The sequence below is a fragment of the Drosophila simulans genome, chromosome 2R (assembly GCF_016746395.2).
Source record: "Drosophila simulans strain w501 chromosome 2R, Prin_Dsim_3.1, whole genome shotgun sequence".
Taxonomy (NCBI): Eukaryota; Metazoa; Arthropoda; class Insecta; order Diptera; family Drosophilidae; genus Drosophila; species Drosophila simulans.
The window spans coordinates 19,894,495-19,910,745 of NC_052521.2; the positions used below are offsets into that span (position 1 = coordinate 19,894,495).

Here is a 16,251-nt window from a genome sequence, read left to right on the forward strand (position 1 = left end):
TTCGCTCAGGTGCCACGTTTCCGCTTAGCAAAGCGGTTAGTTGGTTCTCGATCGGAGTGTTGGAGTGTCGGAGTGTTGGCCTAATGGACTCGACTGCTCAACCAGCTTGTTAATTGCAGGCGTCGGCAATCCGATGAGCGTGTGGTTTCGGCCTCTGTAATTGAACAATTTTGCGGCTTTTCCTCAGATCCCATTGATTACGACATGCAGTTGCATTCGATCGATCGACCCACCGATTGTTGGCTAAGTGGATGGATGAGTCGATGGATATTGGTATATGATGGTATTAACCCCCCGAAGCAAAACGAAACGCACGATTTTCATGTATTAAGAATTTTTTTGTTTTGTTTTTGATTTTATTTGTATTTCAGTTTTTCTTTCTGGTTTTGTTGTCGCTTTACTTTATAATTCAATTTGGTTTTGTTTTGTTTGGTTTGCTTTTGTGTTTGCTTTACCCTTTTCAGATTTTCCAGAGTGGTTTAGCAACGTAAACGGCTTTGAAACGATAAGCTCGATTTACCTGCTGCAAATCGGGGCCTTGTTTGATCTGATCTGATTTATCTGATTTAGTGACCAATTAAAAAATGCTTTTTCTTGCCCGATGATCTGAGAACTATGCTGTTTCTCTGTGTTTGCTATGAAGTCAATGCTGAATTAATTTACGTTTAGTTCTTATAAATTAATTAATTAAATATAGTAAAAATAAAGCTATGAATGCTCTTCTTTTGCTTTCTTTTCTTTGTTTCATAGATCTCATGCACCAAATAATTTAATAAATTATTATGTAAGCCATTTAAGCTCGCCAGCTTCCTAATTCACCCCCTGCACCTGGCGACAACAACACAACCGAATCGATGTAGTTCCTTGTATTTTACGTTCAATAACAAATAGATATATGTCTATACGCGCTCTAACGAAAAAACATTGAAGAAATCAGAAGGGATAATTCTAACAAGGACCGGAGCCTTTGCCCCGTGATAAGCGTGCTAAAAAGCCATAAAAATGTAATGTAATTAAGTTATATTATTCAACTTTAACTTTGGCAATAATTGGCTAACTAAGGAATCGAAAACTACGATTGACTTTTACAAGTTTTCGTTAGCTTCCGTTTAACACTTTTCTTAGTTTGTTATAAGCTTTGTCTTAGATGAAACCCCATTTAATGTTTATTGTAATTATTAATTAATTTTTAATCCATTATATGATATTCCGAAAAGTAATTAGGTTGAAAAATATGAAAAAGAATTCTTCATCTATTTGTTCTCTAGAAAATAGAAAATAAGTTTAGCTCTTTGACAAAAATCTAAGAAAAACCGTAACAAAATTTGAGCTTCAGTTTTTGGCCTATCATTGTTGGCATGAAATGAGATTCGTTCCAGTTTCCGTTTTATCGGCAGATACTCAAACGTATCCTGGCTCAAACGCCGGCTCATTCTGTAAATGTATGGTTCTTAATCGAGTTAGCTATATAATTATTAGGTTTCCTTATCAACTCAGTTTGCCTTTTTCAATATTCCGGGAGGTGACACTGAACAATTTTCATATTCGATCGAGACTCGATCTTTTTTTGGTCTTCTCTGGTACACATCTAATGGTATAACTAGGTATAACTAGAGTTACAGCTAAATTAATTATTCTTCATTATCGCAGCCCCCATATTATGGGGATTCTCGAACTGCGTTCTGCGTTCTGCTACAGAACCTTCTTGCCTAAATTAATCTTGGTTTTTTCTCAACTACAATCTTCAGCATTGGTTTGGCTCTTGGGGCAACTAACTAAAGTTAAATACATTTAGACCTTTAAATTGTTACCATATCAAGTATAATTTAGATCATGTATAATGTAGATACTATATACGACAGTAGTACAATTTAATATTGCATTAAAAGTGTTTTCTTTTTGACATATTTACCCATTAATATTGGTTTTATCAATAGTTAAATGTCTATAGCGCTTTCTTTTAAGTTTTTTCTTTATTATTATTATTAGTATTATTATTAATATAGTTTTTCGAGTGTGTGGTGTATGCTCTGGCAGTTCTTTTCCAATAGTACAAATATTTTGCAAATATTCACTTAGTTGTCCATAAATTGTTTATGCATTATTTTCAGTTGTAAAGTAAATCGTTTCCCATATACACATCTAGTAAATTTAATTTTTCAAATTACAGTTAGCAAATATTACAATAGATATACGATTCATTTGTTACACTCATGAGTTAAAGTAATCTTTAGTTATTTATTCAGATGATTCCATACTTATGTCATTGACCATAATGCTAATTGATTTCCTAGAGCGAATTTATTTACAATGGGAATTCGAGTACCCGTTTCGATTTGGCTTAGTAACCAGTAAAAGGAGCGAAGAGCGTCTAGGCCTAATGATATATCTATGTAAATCTCAATCTATTTCTGAGCTTAGTATGGAAAAAGTGTAAGTGTTGGGTAACAAGTTGTAGGGGTTCTGGAAAAAGTTCTCTCGGATAATCTATTAAAGCTTTCCGATCCGATCCGTCGTGCATAGCTTAACCAATTACGATCGTTTTGCTTATATTTTGATCTGAATTTCCTTCATACCTATGTACAGACAATTTTCTTTGGCAGTGCCATTTTCGGCTTCATTTTACTCTTGGTGTAGCGTGTATGATCATAAGAGACATTAATTGCACATCTTGGGGATTAGGATTATCTGGCGCCCTGTCCTCCCCTCTCTATCTCTCTCTCTGTGTGGATCTCTAAAGCGAGAAGTACTTGGCACAGGATTGAGTTCCCGTCTCGCTCTCGATTGGTCGCCTTTGAGCCTTCCTCTCCCGATCCCTGCGATCCTCCTGCTGCTGTATAGCTGCTGCTGCTCCTGGTTATGTTTATGTTTTTTGGTTTTTCGTTAGTAAGGCAATTTGGAATGCATGCATCACACACATACACACAAATACAAAGCACAGTTAGTGGGTGAGAGAGAGGGAGAAACACAAATACGAGACAGATAGAGAGTGGGAGATTTGGGAAGCGAGAGTTAGATGCGATATGATGCGGTGTAATGATCCAAATCGCCCGATCGCCGGATGCAGTCAGTTGTCAGTTGGATGATCAATGATGATCGTGGAGTCATGAGGAACATGATATGTACACCATACCGATCGCCTGATGGGGCAGCACGCTCCCGTGTTATATGATACTCTCTCTGTTCCGTTCCAGCTCCTCCGTCTCATTCTCGGGATCCACGCTGGACGTCGACGACACTCCGCAGATTTGCATCTCGATCTCGGCCAGTCGATTCTCCAGATCCCACTGCTGCTGTGAGAGCTTTGTGTTGAGGGCCTGGTTTTCCGATTCCACCGTGTGCAGGCGTTCCCTCAGCCGCTTGATCTCGTCCTCGAGAACTTCGTGGGAGCCCAAGAGGGGCGTGGTTCCACCACCAGCTCCGCCTACACCAGCTCCATAACACTCCAACTGCGAACTGGAGTCGCAAATGTGACCTAAAAGGTGGGACATACAGTATCCTGCCATGGGAGTCCATATTTCTGTGTGCTTACCCGTGTGGCTGGGTTGGGATTGTGGCCTTATTGAGTGATGCGAAGTCGTTCGACTACGTGGTCGTTCCTCGGATCCATGGGCACTGGGGCTAACCGACCTGGGGGAGTCCGTGGCCCGTGCCAAACGATCGGCATAGCTGCGGGGACTACAGAAATTTTGGTGTTAGGTTGGATAGCTTAGAGATGATTGATATGCGGTCAAAACAATTGCAAAATTCATCTTTTTTTTGGCCGCTTTCACAATAGGACATTAAGCTCACCTGTACCCATGTGTTTGGGAGGAGGTTTGTGTGGACTCCTGTCGATGCGGCTGCTGCTGGGATGCCAGATGCTGCTGCTGTAGCGCCTGGTGGTGGTGCATCAGCGAGGATGCGGCAGCCGTCGCCGGTGGCAGCCACATCTCCTCCAGAGACGTGCGGCCACAGCTCTCGACTAAGCCCGGTGTCGATTGGCAGCGGCCCATGGCAACTACATTAAAGTATTTGACTGTGTTTTAAATCAAAATCGTTCACAAACGGAAACGGACGCAAATGAAATCGATAACGAAAAGGAAGGAAAGACGGAACGGAAGGCGAAAACAATCGAATCGTGTTATTCTGGGGCAATCGTATTCGTATTCGTATGGGTATCTTTGAATTTCGAGTGGTATTTGTTTGGGCGGGGATTCTGGTGGCTTTGCTGGATGTTGTGTGGCTGGATGTGGCTGGGAGGCTGGGCTGGGCTGGGCTGGGTTGAGCTGTTCTGTGGTTCTGGCGAACCGGATAGCGGAGTGGGGTGGCAGCAAATAAGACAAGTGCCTTACCTTTCTCCAGCGGGGCCTTCTTGTACTTCTCCAATCGCTTGACGGCTATCGACTCCAGACGAACACGCGCCGCCGGATACTCCTTCAGCACGTCCCACATGTCCTTCTTGCTCAGGACGAAGAGGTCGCTGTATCCCACTGAGCGAACGCTGGCTGTGCGTCGGTTGCCTGTTTTTGTTTCGCATCGGGAAAGTTGGCAAAGCAAATGTTTGCCAACGCAAAGAGAAAAGTTTAATGGTCTTGCAAAAAAGCATTTCCCGGAGATGCTCTGCGTGTGTATTTGTGTGTGCTCGAGTCATTGTGTCTGTCGATTCTTCTTGTTGGCTTGGGCGCACAATGACATTAAAATTGCATGCCACACAATATGGATGTTCGAAAAAAAACAGGAGGTAAATATTGAATAGGATTAACGGAAGACGGATTTTGATTAAAATCTTAATACTCGCTTATCCAAAATTTGGTATGTGCACTTTTGGCGACAAGAAGAATCGTTTGTGAGAGTGGCTTGTGTACACGGGTCGTATACTTAATTGAAATTACACACAACTCGCAATGCAATTACGTGTAGGAAAACGTTTAAATTACGTCCAGGCAAAGCAATACAACAACAACACCGAGTTAGGAGACAAATATATAGAGATAGAGAGAGACAGAGAGAGATTAAAATAGAGACAAAGACAAAGATGGAGCGACTAACTAGCGTAAGGAATGCCTTTTCGGTGCTAAAATCCTGTAGGCAATTCTCACCGTTGAGCGCCCACGAATGGAACCAAACCGGAATAATGCTTAAATCATGCAGAAACACAAGGAACTTTAAACAATTCGATTTCACCGTCTCTAATTGCTTGGGGAAAAGGAGGTGCCAAACGGGGGATGGTGCGTCGTGGGTCGTGGGGTGGTGCAAAACTTTGGGGCCACCTCCTTAACTTTTGTCTGCAAATTGAGTTGCTCTCGCCACTCTTGCTCTTTCGCAAACTCAATTAGGTGGCACATGGCTCCGATGATGCGCCTTCGAGTATGCAACGAATAGATATCGCACATGCATTTGGATGGAACACAATCCTGTTAATTATAATGAACAGAGCTGCTGGCTGCTAGCTGCTCCATTTTCCCCATGAATCGACTTCACACTTGGCTGGCCAACTATTACACGCTTTAAAAGCAGCGCAAAGTTCAGTAAATTGTGTGTTTTTTCCGAGGCGCGACCACAATTATTGCATTCGCTTTCATTTGCCCCGAATAAAAATGTCGAGAACAATGAAATCGAGAGACCCGTGTGAGTGCATGCAGGTGCAATAATTGCATTTGACATTCATTAATTTTTCAGCCCTGTCGAGAGGTGAGCAATAAAAATACGTTGCATACTCTAAGGGCTGGCCAAATAAACAAACAAACAAAAAAAAAACAATATAAACTTGCAAAAAATGATGGGAAAATGAACAAAATGGTGCTCCCCATATGGTACGAGTATTTATGATATGAAACGTAAATTCTATTGAATTTGATTGTTGTGCTCGACTAGTTGGTTACATATGTATGTGCTGGGGGATTCGGGGGGCGGAACCAATCTCTAAACTATACGTTTTGCTCGCTGGGATCGGGGGAATCCGGTTAACACTTGGTTGCACAATTATAGACAATTACATTCCACACATAGACACGGTTACGTAGTATGCTTTTTATGGTGTGTGAGTGTGTCTGTTGATTAATGGGTTCTTTTTCGGTTTTTATTTTATTTCATTTATTTTTCTGGGCGTTTGGGTTGGGAAGGTTGTTGTAGTAGTTACGTTATCGTTATTGTTCCGCCTGTCGCACTAAAACGGGATATTTACCAAGTTCTTTACCTGCGGTGCCCATATTGAGTATACTAATCTCGCCAAAATAGGAACCAGCCTTCAGGGAGGCCATCACCGTCTTTCCATTGTCGGCCACCACCTGCAATCGTCCTCGGTTCACAATGTACATCTCCTTGCCCACCTCGCCTAAATCGGAATAGGAATCGGTATCAAAATCAGTATCAGAATCGGATGGAAACAAAAAGCATTGAGCGTGTGGCGATATCAAAGGGATTGGCCAAGAACATGGGACTCACCCTTTCTGCAGATGTAGTCGCCGGGCGAGAAGAGCACGGGCCTCAGGCGCAGCACCAGTTCGCATAGGAAACCGGCCTCTGTGTTTTGGAAAATCTCCACCCGCTTGAGCGTATCTAAATGGACGTTAATTGCTATTTCAGCCTGAAACAGCCGGGGGAACGAAGGAGAGATTTCGCCTTTAGTAATGGACAAATCGTGTTCCGGGGCCTAAGACGCCCCCGTGTACTTACCTTTAATTTATCAGGAAGACAGGACACGGCGCGCTCCTCGTCCGAGCATTTTTGCGTAAGCCACAGGTAATCGAACCATTTGATGACCTTCACCTGCAGATGATTCGGCACACGTCGCATCCGCATGTACGTCTTCACGCCATCCAGCTTGGCTGAGATACAGAAAACCAGGCCCAAAATACGAAGGAGCACAAATGGAATGGGAGAAACAAGAAAAGGAAAATGTTTTATTTGTATTTGCTGAGGATTTCCTGGAAATTGATACGCGACAGGCATACAAAGTTCCTGGAAATTAGGGTGTTGTACAATGGTATTTAGAATCGCCGATGGTCAGCAAATGTTGTGAGTATTGTACAGGTAAACAAGGTACCTCACTTGTAGCTTAATATAACCAACTTGTCCAGAGACAGCAATCATTTCAGCTTTATTTTTAGAAAATTATATAATGTTTCTGTTCAAATTCCATCTATCTAACTCCACAGGACTTTCTAACTTAATATTTTATCTTCACCGCAGACTAATAATATTCGTACCATGGTACATAGGCTTTACTCTCTAATCGTTCAATCAAGCCGGTCTGCATAAATTTGTAATATAAGGCTTTTGGCTGTCCAGCTGGCTTAAGCTCTTCTGGCCCACCTGGCGTATGCTTGATATTGTTACTGCATCTTAGGAACTGTCTTCCAAGTGAACCCATCTTGTGTTTAGCCGGCAATTAACAATCCGTTCTGGTCGAGGAGCACGCACAAAGGAACTAACCAGTGGATAGTAATCGCTGTGTTGGTGGGCTGGTAGGTCGATGGTGCAGTTGCAGCTCAACAATGAGCGATGTTCGCTCGATTGGCTATATCTGAGGGGGTATTGGACAGGGGACATTCCATGTGACCACTCTGCTGGCATTGGCAGGGACACGGGACATGGGACATGGGACATGGGACACGGGACAATGGACACAGGAACAGGACACTGTTTGAGCAATATTGATGACAACTGGCTTTTGTTTTTAGTTTCCCACAGCACCACTCCACGGCGAGTCATCCCCAGTCGATAAGAGGAAATTAAATCTCTTGGCTCGTCAGTGGTAACAAATATTGACACAATTTGTCGGCGCTTGCCAAAGGGGAATGAAATTGGCGAGTGGGCGGGCCAAATGGAAGGGGCGGCAGGTGGGACTCAACTGAGTGCTGCGTCTTTTGTGTTTGCTCGTGCAAACATTTGAAAACCAACTGACAAACAGGCAAACAGATTGAATACAAATAAATACCCAGTTACCGGGCTAAAAGTCCAGGGGGCGTGGCCAGCGACCAGACGACATCATCTATAATGCAATCAATCGTCAATCGTCAGCTGGAAGCTCAAGTTTTCTCCGTTGGTCATTTGTCATCTCTCAATTGTCAAATGTCTTTTGTTGTCGAACTCAAATTTCAGCTCGCTTGTCTAATAAGATTGGAGTTCGGTCATCCATGGTATGGGGCCTAATGGAAATTGCAGTTCTTAAATATAAATGAATAACTGTATTAAAGTCCGTCAAAATAGTTTGTGTCACTTCTATCCGACTCTAAACAAATTAAACAATTACATAACTGGGAACACGGATGAATTGAATTTGTGTTTTTTGTGTCACTTCACTTGCAAACTTGAACAAATCGAATAGATTTGGCTGCAAATCGATTTAATCTGCATTGAGTTTAACGTTGAATCCAAACGATGTTAGTAATGCTTTTACTTGCAGTTTCAATTTAAACAAAAATTTGTTTTACCCGAAAGCCAAAGTAATCTGCAATCAAATTTAATTTAAAACGCAAATAATCCCGAATTAGGCTCTTTATTCGTGCTTCTGATTAAGTTTTCCGCTTGGATACTCGTGCTCGTGTCCTACTTTCGAATGGCATTTGTTGGCCAGACTTTGTCGGCGAAGTGAAAGATTTGCGAACGGCAGTGTCTGCCTCTTGGCAGCCATTACACATATCGGATATGGATAGCGATGGAAATGTCTCCTCCACCCTTTCCCATTTCCCTTCGATCCTGCAGCCTCCATTTTCTATCCAACATATCCAACATTTCAGTGATACGAGAGCCATGCAAAATTACAACGATTTTTATTGTGGCGCTGCTTGAATGCATTCGACACCCACCCAGCCAACCCACCATCCCATTCAATTTTCCACACACACACTTGTCCAACACCCAGTTTTCCCGCCTTTCCTGCTGCGTTGTTGGCACGATCTTTGCGGGGTTTTGTTACAATTGAAAATCAATCTAAATATTAATTGCATATTCCATGGCAGCCGGCAAAAATAAACAAATAGAAGAGTGAGTCCTTCAGCTTTCGGGCGGGTATTTTGCAGTATTGTGCGGTTGGCTCAGTAATTGCGGTTGCTTTCGATAGACTCTCGTCCTGCCGGCGTTTCCCTGTCTCCTGATGGTTTTTGGTGTTTTTAGAAATTACTCGAGCTTTAATTCCTTTGCTTGCTCTGCGGCTGAACCGAGCTTATCCTGTATCTTCCGTCCTGTTTCGTTTGGCTACGTTTCGTCCTGTTTCCTGGCCCCTTCCCACCACTCCACTCTCCTCCGCAATCCTCTTCCATTTCGTTGCATTTTGCGAGCAAAATTTAATTTGCCATTTTTTGCCCCCAAGTCACTTGGCAGCGTTTGTCCAAAAAGAGAAGAAAGTGCATTTGGCTTCACATTCAGCTTATTTCTTATTTATTTTTCATTTTATGCTCTGCTTCGCCTACAGTTGCCCCCGGCGAACTTTGATCTGCTTCTGTTGCAATTTTTAGACGGCGCTGCCACTGCGCCTGCTTTTCTTTTTTCCCGCCAGATGGCGGTGTCACCTCAAACTAAGCGGTGCCTTTCCCAATAATTACATTTACTGTTTTGACTCGACTTTTGTCTCTCGACTGACAGGCGAGGACAATTGCCGCCGAAGGATCAACTGCAGGCAAAAAAGTCGCTTCATATTGGTGAAAAGGAGGTGGTGATGGGTGTACTTCAGTGGCTGACACGTGTGCCTGTGTGTGTGTGTGTGTGTGCGGATGTGTGCGAAAGAAATCTGGGTGCAAAGTTCAGGCCATTGTCTCGCCCCCAACTGCAGCAGCAAGTTTCCGAGCGAACAAAAGGGGGGATCACATGCAAACAGTAAATATGCGTGACAAAAACTTGCTCTTCCTGTGCCACAGTCTTTTCATAAACCGCCACACACACACACACAGACAAAAACATGCATTCGAAAAGATGAAGAAAAATAAAGAGGAAAATAAAAACGCTGGATTGTGGGGCGTTCTAGCCAAGTGAAAATTGCAAACTAACTAGAAACCACTTAAGAGTCAAGCTGATGTGTTATGCCAAAGACGGAAGTTGTGCTCGGGGCCCAGGAGCTCCTCCTTTGGAGGCAGAACAATGGTCGCTGATGGGAGTTGAGCTGCAGGAAGGGGGGAATGGGTGCAATGGTGCAGGGAGAACGGTCTGGCATTTACTAAATGCGCACAGGAATCGAAGGAATTGTCTGCGATTATCACCCGAGTGCAGAGAGTCCTTGGCGCAATTCAAAGTGAAGGAGAAGTAATGGTCTGCGCTTTCGCCACCTGCCATCTCAACTGGATTTCTTTCAAATACGGAAAACAAATATCATGGATTTGCCACGGAAGTGTGGGCATGTGCGCAGGATAATGGCTTTCGAACACCTATTAATTTAGATTAGCCAAAAATGGTGTTTCTAATGTACAATGCTGTTTGCACAAATTTATTGTACAAGCAATTCCTTGCATACTTTTCTAATTAGAAGTATTTTAATTTAACTTTTGAAAACTTGTTCTACATCTACGATTCTTTCCGCTTGCTGCTCTTCCTGCCTCAAGTACTCAAACACTTGAAAATATGTTAAGTCATCGGATAGAAAGCTATGCAAACATCGATTTAATCCGACATCTTTTTTGCTTGTTTCATTTGTGTTGCTCTAAATGTTTTGGAAGTCGCTCCTCCCCTGCGGAAATGCTACAACCAACAGCCGGATATATACGGCTTACCATTGAATAGTGCAGATTCAATTTCAAGCAAAATGCATTCGGCCTCTGATTTTTGCACCTTAATTATGCATTTACCTACGCCGTCGATCCTGCCACTCTGCTGGCTGGACTGGGGCAACAAACAATGGGCGCCATGTGGCAGGAGCAGCTGAAGCCGAGCTGAGCACGGCTGATGGTCGGATGAAGTGCTGTGGATGGATTTATTCAGGCGGTAACTAAAAATATATGCGGCGAGCACCTCGCAGCGCCACCAGTTTGCAATAACAATGCGCATGCCAGCTGCATTGGGAGCTGAAAGCCGAATGCTGAAATCCTTGGGAATTCGCCATTCAAGGATAATGGAATACTTTGCCCTTAAAGAGCAGCTACATGCCGTAATACAACAGCAAAAAAGGGGAAAAAACCGAGAGGAACAAGAACAACAACTGGCGTGTTCTAAAAATACGACAGTAAGTTGGTGTACATGCAGCTTAATGGGCAAAAGCGGCCACCAGCGGCGACTGCGTCTACGATATTGATTGGAATCCGCATATATATATACATATATTTCCACACACACACCGGGTTACAACTGTGGGGCATAACCAGAAGCAAACATAAACTCACACAAACACAGGACATTGCTGTGGCAAGCAAAAGCAAACAGCGAAACGAACAACAAACACAAACCAAGCTGAACACATATACCCATGCTGAGGGGAGACCAGGACACTCACTCACACACTCACACGCACACACACACACACACAGCAAGGGCTGGCAACTTAAAGTGGATAATGGACGTCGCTGCATCCCCACTTTTTCGCCCACATCCCCTCTTAAAAAAGAGCCAGAGAAGATGGAAAGAGGTGCGGCCAAAAGGATCTGGCGCAATCGAAGAAAACGATACCCTGGAAAGGTATGGTAAACGTCCTTTGACAGATTTATTCGGGAGATGTCTTCTTTGAGAAGGATAGCGCTGTTTTATCTTTTACTCGCAGCACTGAGAAAAAATTGTGTTAAAATCATGAAGATTCGTGCTTTCTATTTATATTCCTTATTATATAGTGGCGCACACTCAGAGTACTTCTTGTTAAATACCTCATTTGAAATTTCCTTATATTTGCCATTATTTTTTTGAGAATACATATTTTTCGGAATGCAAAGGGAATGTAAAGGGAATGTTAAATCAAGCTCGAAATCCTTGGATTCCCTCAGTGTGTGGAAGGGATATCACCGACACCGTTCCAATGTCGAATGGCTGACGCGTTTCTGAGTTCGTTTGCTTTTCGTCACTTCGCCTCGTTGCTATTTTTAGTGCCACCATTGTGGGGCAGCAGCAGCAGGAGCAGCAGTGGCAGCAGCAACAAAAACAAGAGCGCGCAACAACACTCTGGCCATTATGCATTTACCAAGTCGAAAACGCTTGGTGGCTAAAGCACTACAAATCTTCTGCTCGGCGCTCAGCTCGGTGAAGCTTCCGCCCAGCTCCTTTGGGCCAGGATTCGTGTTTGCTTGTGCTGGCTTAAATTGAGCGCGTAAATTGTTTTAATTGCGGGGCCAAAAGCCAAGTCCGTCCTGGCCAGGCCAAGCCAAGCCAAACAGACGTTAATTGTAAATGAAGACTGAGCAGCGGGCGGAGGAAAATGGCATAAATGTTTGAAAACTAAGTAAGCCAAGAAATTCAATTGAATAAATGCACAGGAACACACTTGCCCACACTCACGACTGGGAACGATGATTCATATGCAAACTGTCCGCATACATCAATCAAGGTCCGTTGACAGTTTTGCTGACAGCGGGAAAATTTGCATAAAACTATTTACAATAACAATTACATAATGGGACCTGAGGGATGGGCGCAGATATGTATGTATGTTATGAGGCTGAATTTCCATAATTTTAAATGTCAGTTTTTGAAATGGTGTTTGGACAGTTGCCAAAACAGGGCAAAATTCAATACACATTTGCTCGCACAGTGAATGTCCTGAATGCGAGCAGGTTGTCTGGCAGTGTGTGAGTGCTGTGCACTGCGAGAAAATGAGCTTGAGTCGAGGCAGCATTTATATATATATATATTCTCCACTTATTAGCAACTTTTCATCTTACATCAGCATTCTGTCGCATTTTTTCTGAGTGCATTCGGCTGAGTATGTGAGAGCTTGTCGATTATCGCAAGCATTTGGCGAACGGCAAACTTTTGCGCTTGTCGGCGTTAACAAGCCACAGCCATGCGTTTAACTAAGCGTGAATGTAACAGTGTGTGTGTGTGGAAGGGTAAGGGGGTGGCGGGTGTTGGGGAGTAGATCCTGTCAGCGTGTGGCTGAAGTGTGTTGCTGTGTGTGTGTGCCGGTGCGGTCGGGTAGCAGCAACATTGTTGCAAAATGATTTTGAAAAAAAAAACCATCAATAACTCAAATATAATGACAGTTTTCCACTTGTTGTTGCCCGTCACAATCACCCGCCGCCCCAAGCTGCCCACCACCACCCCCCGCCCCTAAGTGGGGCTAAATGGATGAATAACTTAAGCCAGCTGCTTCGCCTTTCCTCTTAGTGTGCGATGTTATGTAATGTAATAACGTCAATCAAATTTAAAAAGGCAGACCAACTATTTCAAAATCAATTTTCCTGAGACCCCGCCCCTGCGCCAATGCGCCCCCATCCCCCTTCCCTTTCCAGGCAGCGGGGGAAAGTGGAAAAGTGGAAAAGCAGCGGAAGGAAACAGGAAAGCGAGCTCGGCTTAAGCAAATACACAAGCACAAGTTGTTGCAGCATCAGTGGAATCCTGAGTGGGCTGTAGCTTGTAGAGCGGAGGAAGTAGGCTAATGTAGCAGAAGAAGACTCGGGACTCAGTCACTTTGCAAACAGTATCCCCCACTAAGCTCTGACTAGCGAAATTTGCAGCCAGGCACCGTGACACCGAGTGAAAAAGTGCCTGCCTTGGTTAAAGTTGGGTTTAAACTTTTGACTGGCCGTGGCGCGTGGTTTTTGCCCCCGGGAGAAATGTATCATTCGTGTCATTAATCATTCGTCATGTGGGACGGCGACAACATTTCATTTGCTTATCATCCGGCTCAAAGTCTTTGGGGGAATGAACGCAACAAGAGCAGGCCTCAAAGTTGAATGAATCAAATGGGCTGTCGGAAAACTTATTTCTAAGCCTAGAAATCCCTGACAAGTCAGTGGCTTCGCGTCCTCTGCGAGTAAAGGGATTCGAGGAGGCATAAGAAACAAGGTATGGTTAAATAAATGTTTTCTTGTTTGTTAAAATTACAGCTCTCTTAAATTAGCATTGAAATTTAAAAGTCAATCTGAGATTACACAACCTTTATAGCTTCTATAACTTGTATTCAATATAATTACTTGAAACTGGACAGGGATTACGAAAAATCCTTTCAGCTAGTACGAGAGCGTTCGTTCAATTTATTTGCTTGCTTGATTTTTTATGGCCAGCACTCCAGCACAACTACTGCCCATCATCATCATCATCATCGTCATCTAACATCATTCCTGTCCCATGGACGGCCACTCAAAGGCAAGCGCTGAATTGACAAATTGATGGATGGTTCTCCAAACGTTGCATGCTTCAGCATCTCTGCTTTCCTTATTTTTTCCCTTTATTGCCCCTTGTACGAGTATATGATGCATTATTATTCCGGAAAAGTTTGTGACCGCAACAACAACAATTGCTTGCCTAAGTGTTTTATTAGCCATCGAGAACAGAGTTTGAGTTCGGTTGAGTTGAGTTGATTGTCAGTTTTCATACACATCGGTTTTTTCCCATTTCTGCTTTTTTTTATGTACCCCATTTTCCTGAACTACTTTAGGGTTTTATTGGCTAGTGCTATTGCCATGCCATGCCTTCTTTTTCCGGCAATGAGGTGACGAATGAGCAGATCGACGAACTGAGGGATGCCTTTGAAAGGTATGATCTGGACTCGAATGGCACTCTATCAGCCCACGAGGTGCGCCTGGCCCTGATTTCAGTGGGTTACGAAATCACTGAGGCGGAGCTGTACGATCTCATCCATTCGGTGGCTGTGAGAGACGAGGAGAGGCTGGACTTGAAAAAATTCATACGCATGATGGCGCCCCGAATGGTCCATGTGGATAGTGATCAAAGTCTACTCCGGACCTTCAACATGATTGACCGCGATCGCGACGGCTACGTCACCGTCCAGGATGTGCGTGCCATCATGGTCGTCCTGGGCGAAGTCGTAACCGATGACGATATTAAGGATATCTGCCAAGCAGTCGATATGGATGGCGATGGTCGCATAAGCCTGCGCGATTTCATAGGCTTTATGCACAGCCCCATTTGAACTGAATGTATCTCAAAAATCTATTGTATATAAATATAAAAATTATTGTTTTCATAGTTATTCATGGATTTAAGTTTATAATGGTTTTTGTTTTATTTTTTGTTTTTAGCAGGGCTTAATGTTTGTAGTACTTAAAAATTGAAATTCAATACATAGAAGTATATTTCTGCCCGCTGGCAAAAAAAAAACGAAGGCGGCTAAATGGAAAACGGAAGGGAAAAAATTGAGAGCATAAAGCCAGAAATTAATTCAACAGCACGTTTCGTCCATTAAGCCGCCAGAGCTTTGCTTGCTGACTTTGCCATCCTTTCGCCGTCGCCCCTGCCACTCCCCCTGCAGGACATGGACATGGACACATGTGCAATGGCCGCACACACACAAACACACATGCAAAGTGTTGTGTAAACAAGTCAGCTGCCAGTTGGCTGGGCGCTGCAGGCGGGGCTCACAGTGGGGGAAGAGCTAGAAGACGAAGAAGGAGCTTAGCCAGAAGGAACGGCCAGCGGAAATCAAGGTGCCACGCCCCCTTTTGGAGCCGCCCACCGGCGTCCAATTGTGCTTTGTTTGCCGCCCCGCTGGCAGGAGCTGACCGAACCACCTTGACCCATTGTCGTCGTGAGTGGCTTTAATATTTTTCAGCTGACGCTGCTCTTAATGAAAGCAAGAAATGATGCCCAGCGCTGTCGCATCTTATTCTCGTTTCCGCTTCCTCTAATGCGTTTTCCGCTAGCTCTGTGCACTCGAAACAAATTAGCAATCCCAATCCATTTGAAAGGTATACAAGAAAATGGTTCAATGTGTGCCTAGATATACCTAATTGCTTGCTTTTCGATTGCCACATCTGTGGTATCCATCTGGAACTACACACAAATGCATTCCATCCCACTTATTTTTTCTGAGTGTACGCTGGTCTAGTCCTGCTATGCCTTTCACTTGGCATTTTCCACTTAGCTGACTTGGATTGCTCTTGCATTTCGTCCAGTTATTTATGGCCCGGCCGGGTAAACGAGTTCATTTAGCTAATGGCCGCACGCCCAACTGAGCCTACGAGAGAATTCTCCACGAGTCCTTCGGGTCCTTCGAGTCCTCTTTGTATGCCACAATGGGCATTACTGGGCTGTCCTGCTGCCACATCATCATTGCCATGGCACCGCCAGATTTCAATATTTTGCATAAAATTGGCACAGCTTTCAGCCCGCACAATATTACACATTCCCCTTCTGCTGAAAACGCAGCTTAAGGATAAGTACGAAAGTATTTGCCCA

At 43.7% G+C, this 16,251-nt stretch overlaps 2 protein-coding genes across 7 annotated transcripts in view; one reads left to right on the forward strand and one right to left on the reverse strand.

The window, feature by feature from the left end:
- Positions 1–370: 370 nt before the first annotated feature.
- Positions 371–16,251, reverse strand: part of LOC6735757 (cyclic nucleotide-gated cation channel beta-3) — a 56,919-nt gene continuing 41,038 nt past the window's right edge. For 2 of the 6 annotated variants that reach the window (XM_016181347.3, XM_016181346.3), the window contains 7 exons: positions 6,658–6,809; positions 6,427–6,568; positions 6,179–6,316; positions 4,335–4,502; positions 3,793–4,018; positions 3,533–3,678; positions 371–3,475 (listed from right to left, as the gene is read on the reverse strand). In XM_016181347.3, coding sequence (XP_016029123.1) covers positions 3,165–3,475; positions 3,533–3,678; positions 3,793–4,018; positions 4,335–4,502; positions 6,179–6,316; positions 6,427–6,568; positions 6,658–6,809 — 1,283 coding nt within the window. In that variant the 3' untranslated portion in view covers positions 371–3,164. Of the gene's footprint in view, positions 3,476–3,532; positions 3,679–3,792; positions 4,019–4,334; positions 4,503–6,166; positions 6,317–6,426; positions 6,569–6,657; positions 6,810–16,251 lie in introns of all 6 variants that reach the window. The other 4 variants (XM_016181350.3, XM_016181348.3, XM_016181349.3 and 1 more) reach the window with 3 other exon arrangements.
- On the forward strand, positions 13,316–15,042 carry LOC6735758 (calmodulin). Its single transcript, XM_016168754.3, has 2 exons — positions 13,316–13,899; positions 14,492–15,042. Exon 2 carries the CDS (start codon positions 14,522–14,524, stop codon positions 14,984–14,986), a length of 465 nt encoding a protein of 154 aa, XP_016029128.1. The 5' UTR covers positions 13,316–13,899; positions 14,492–14,521; the 3' UTR covers positions 14,987–15,042.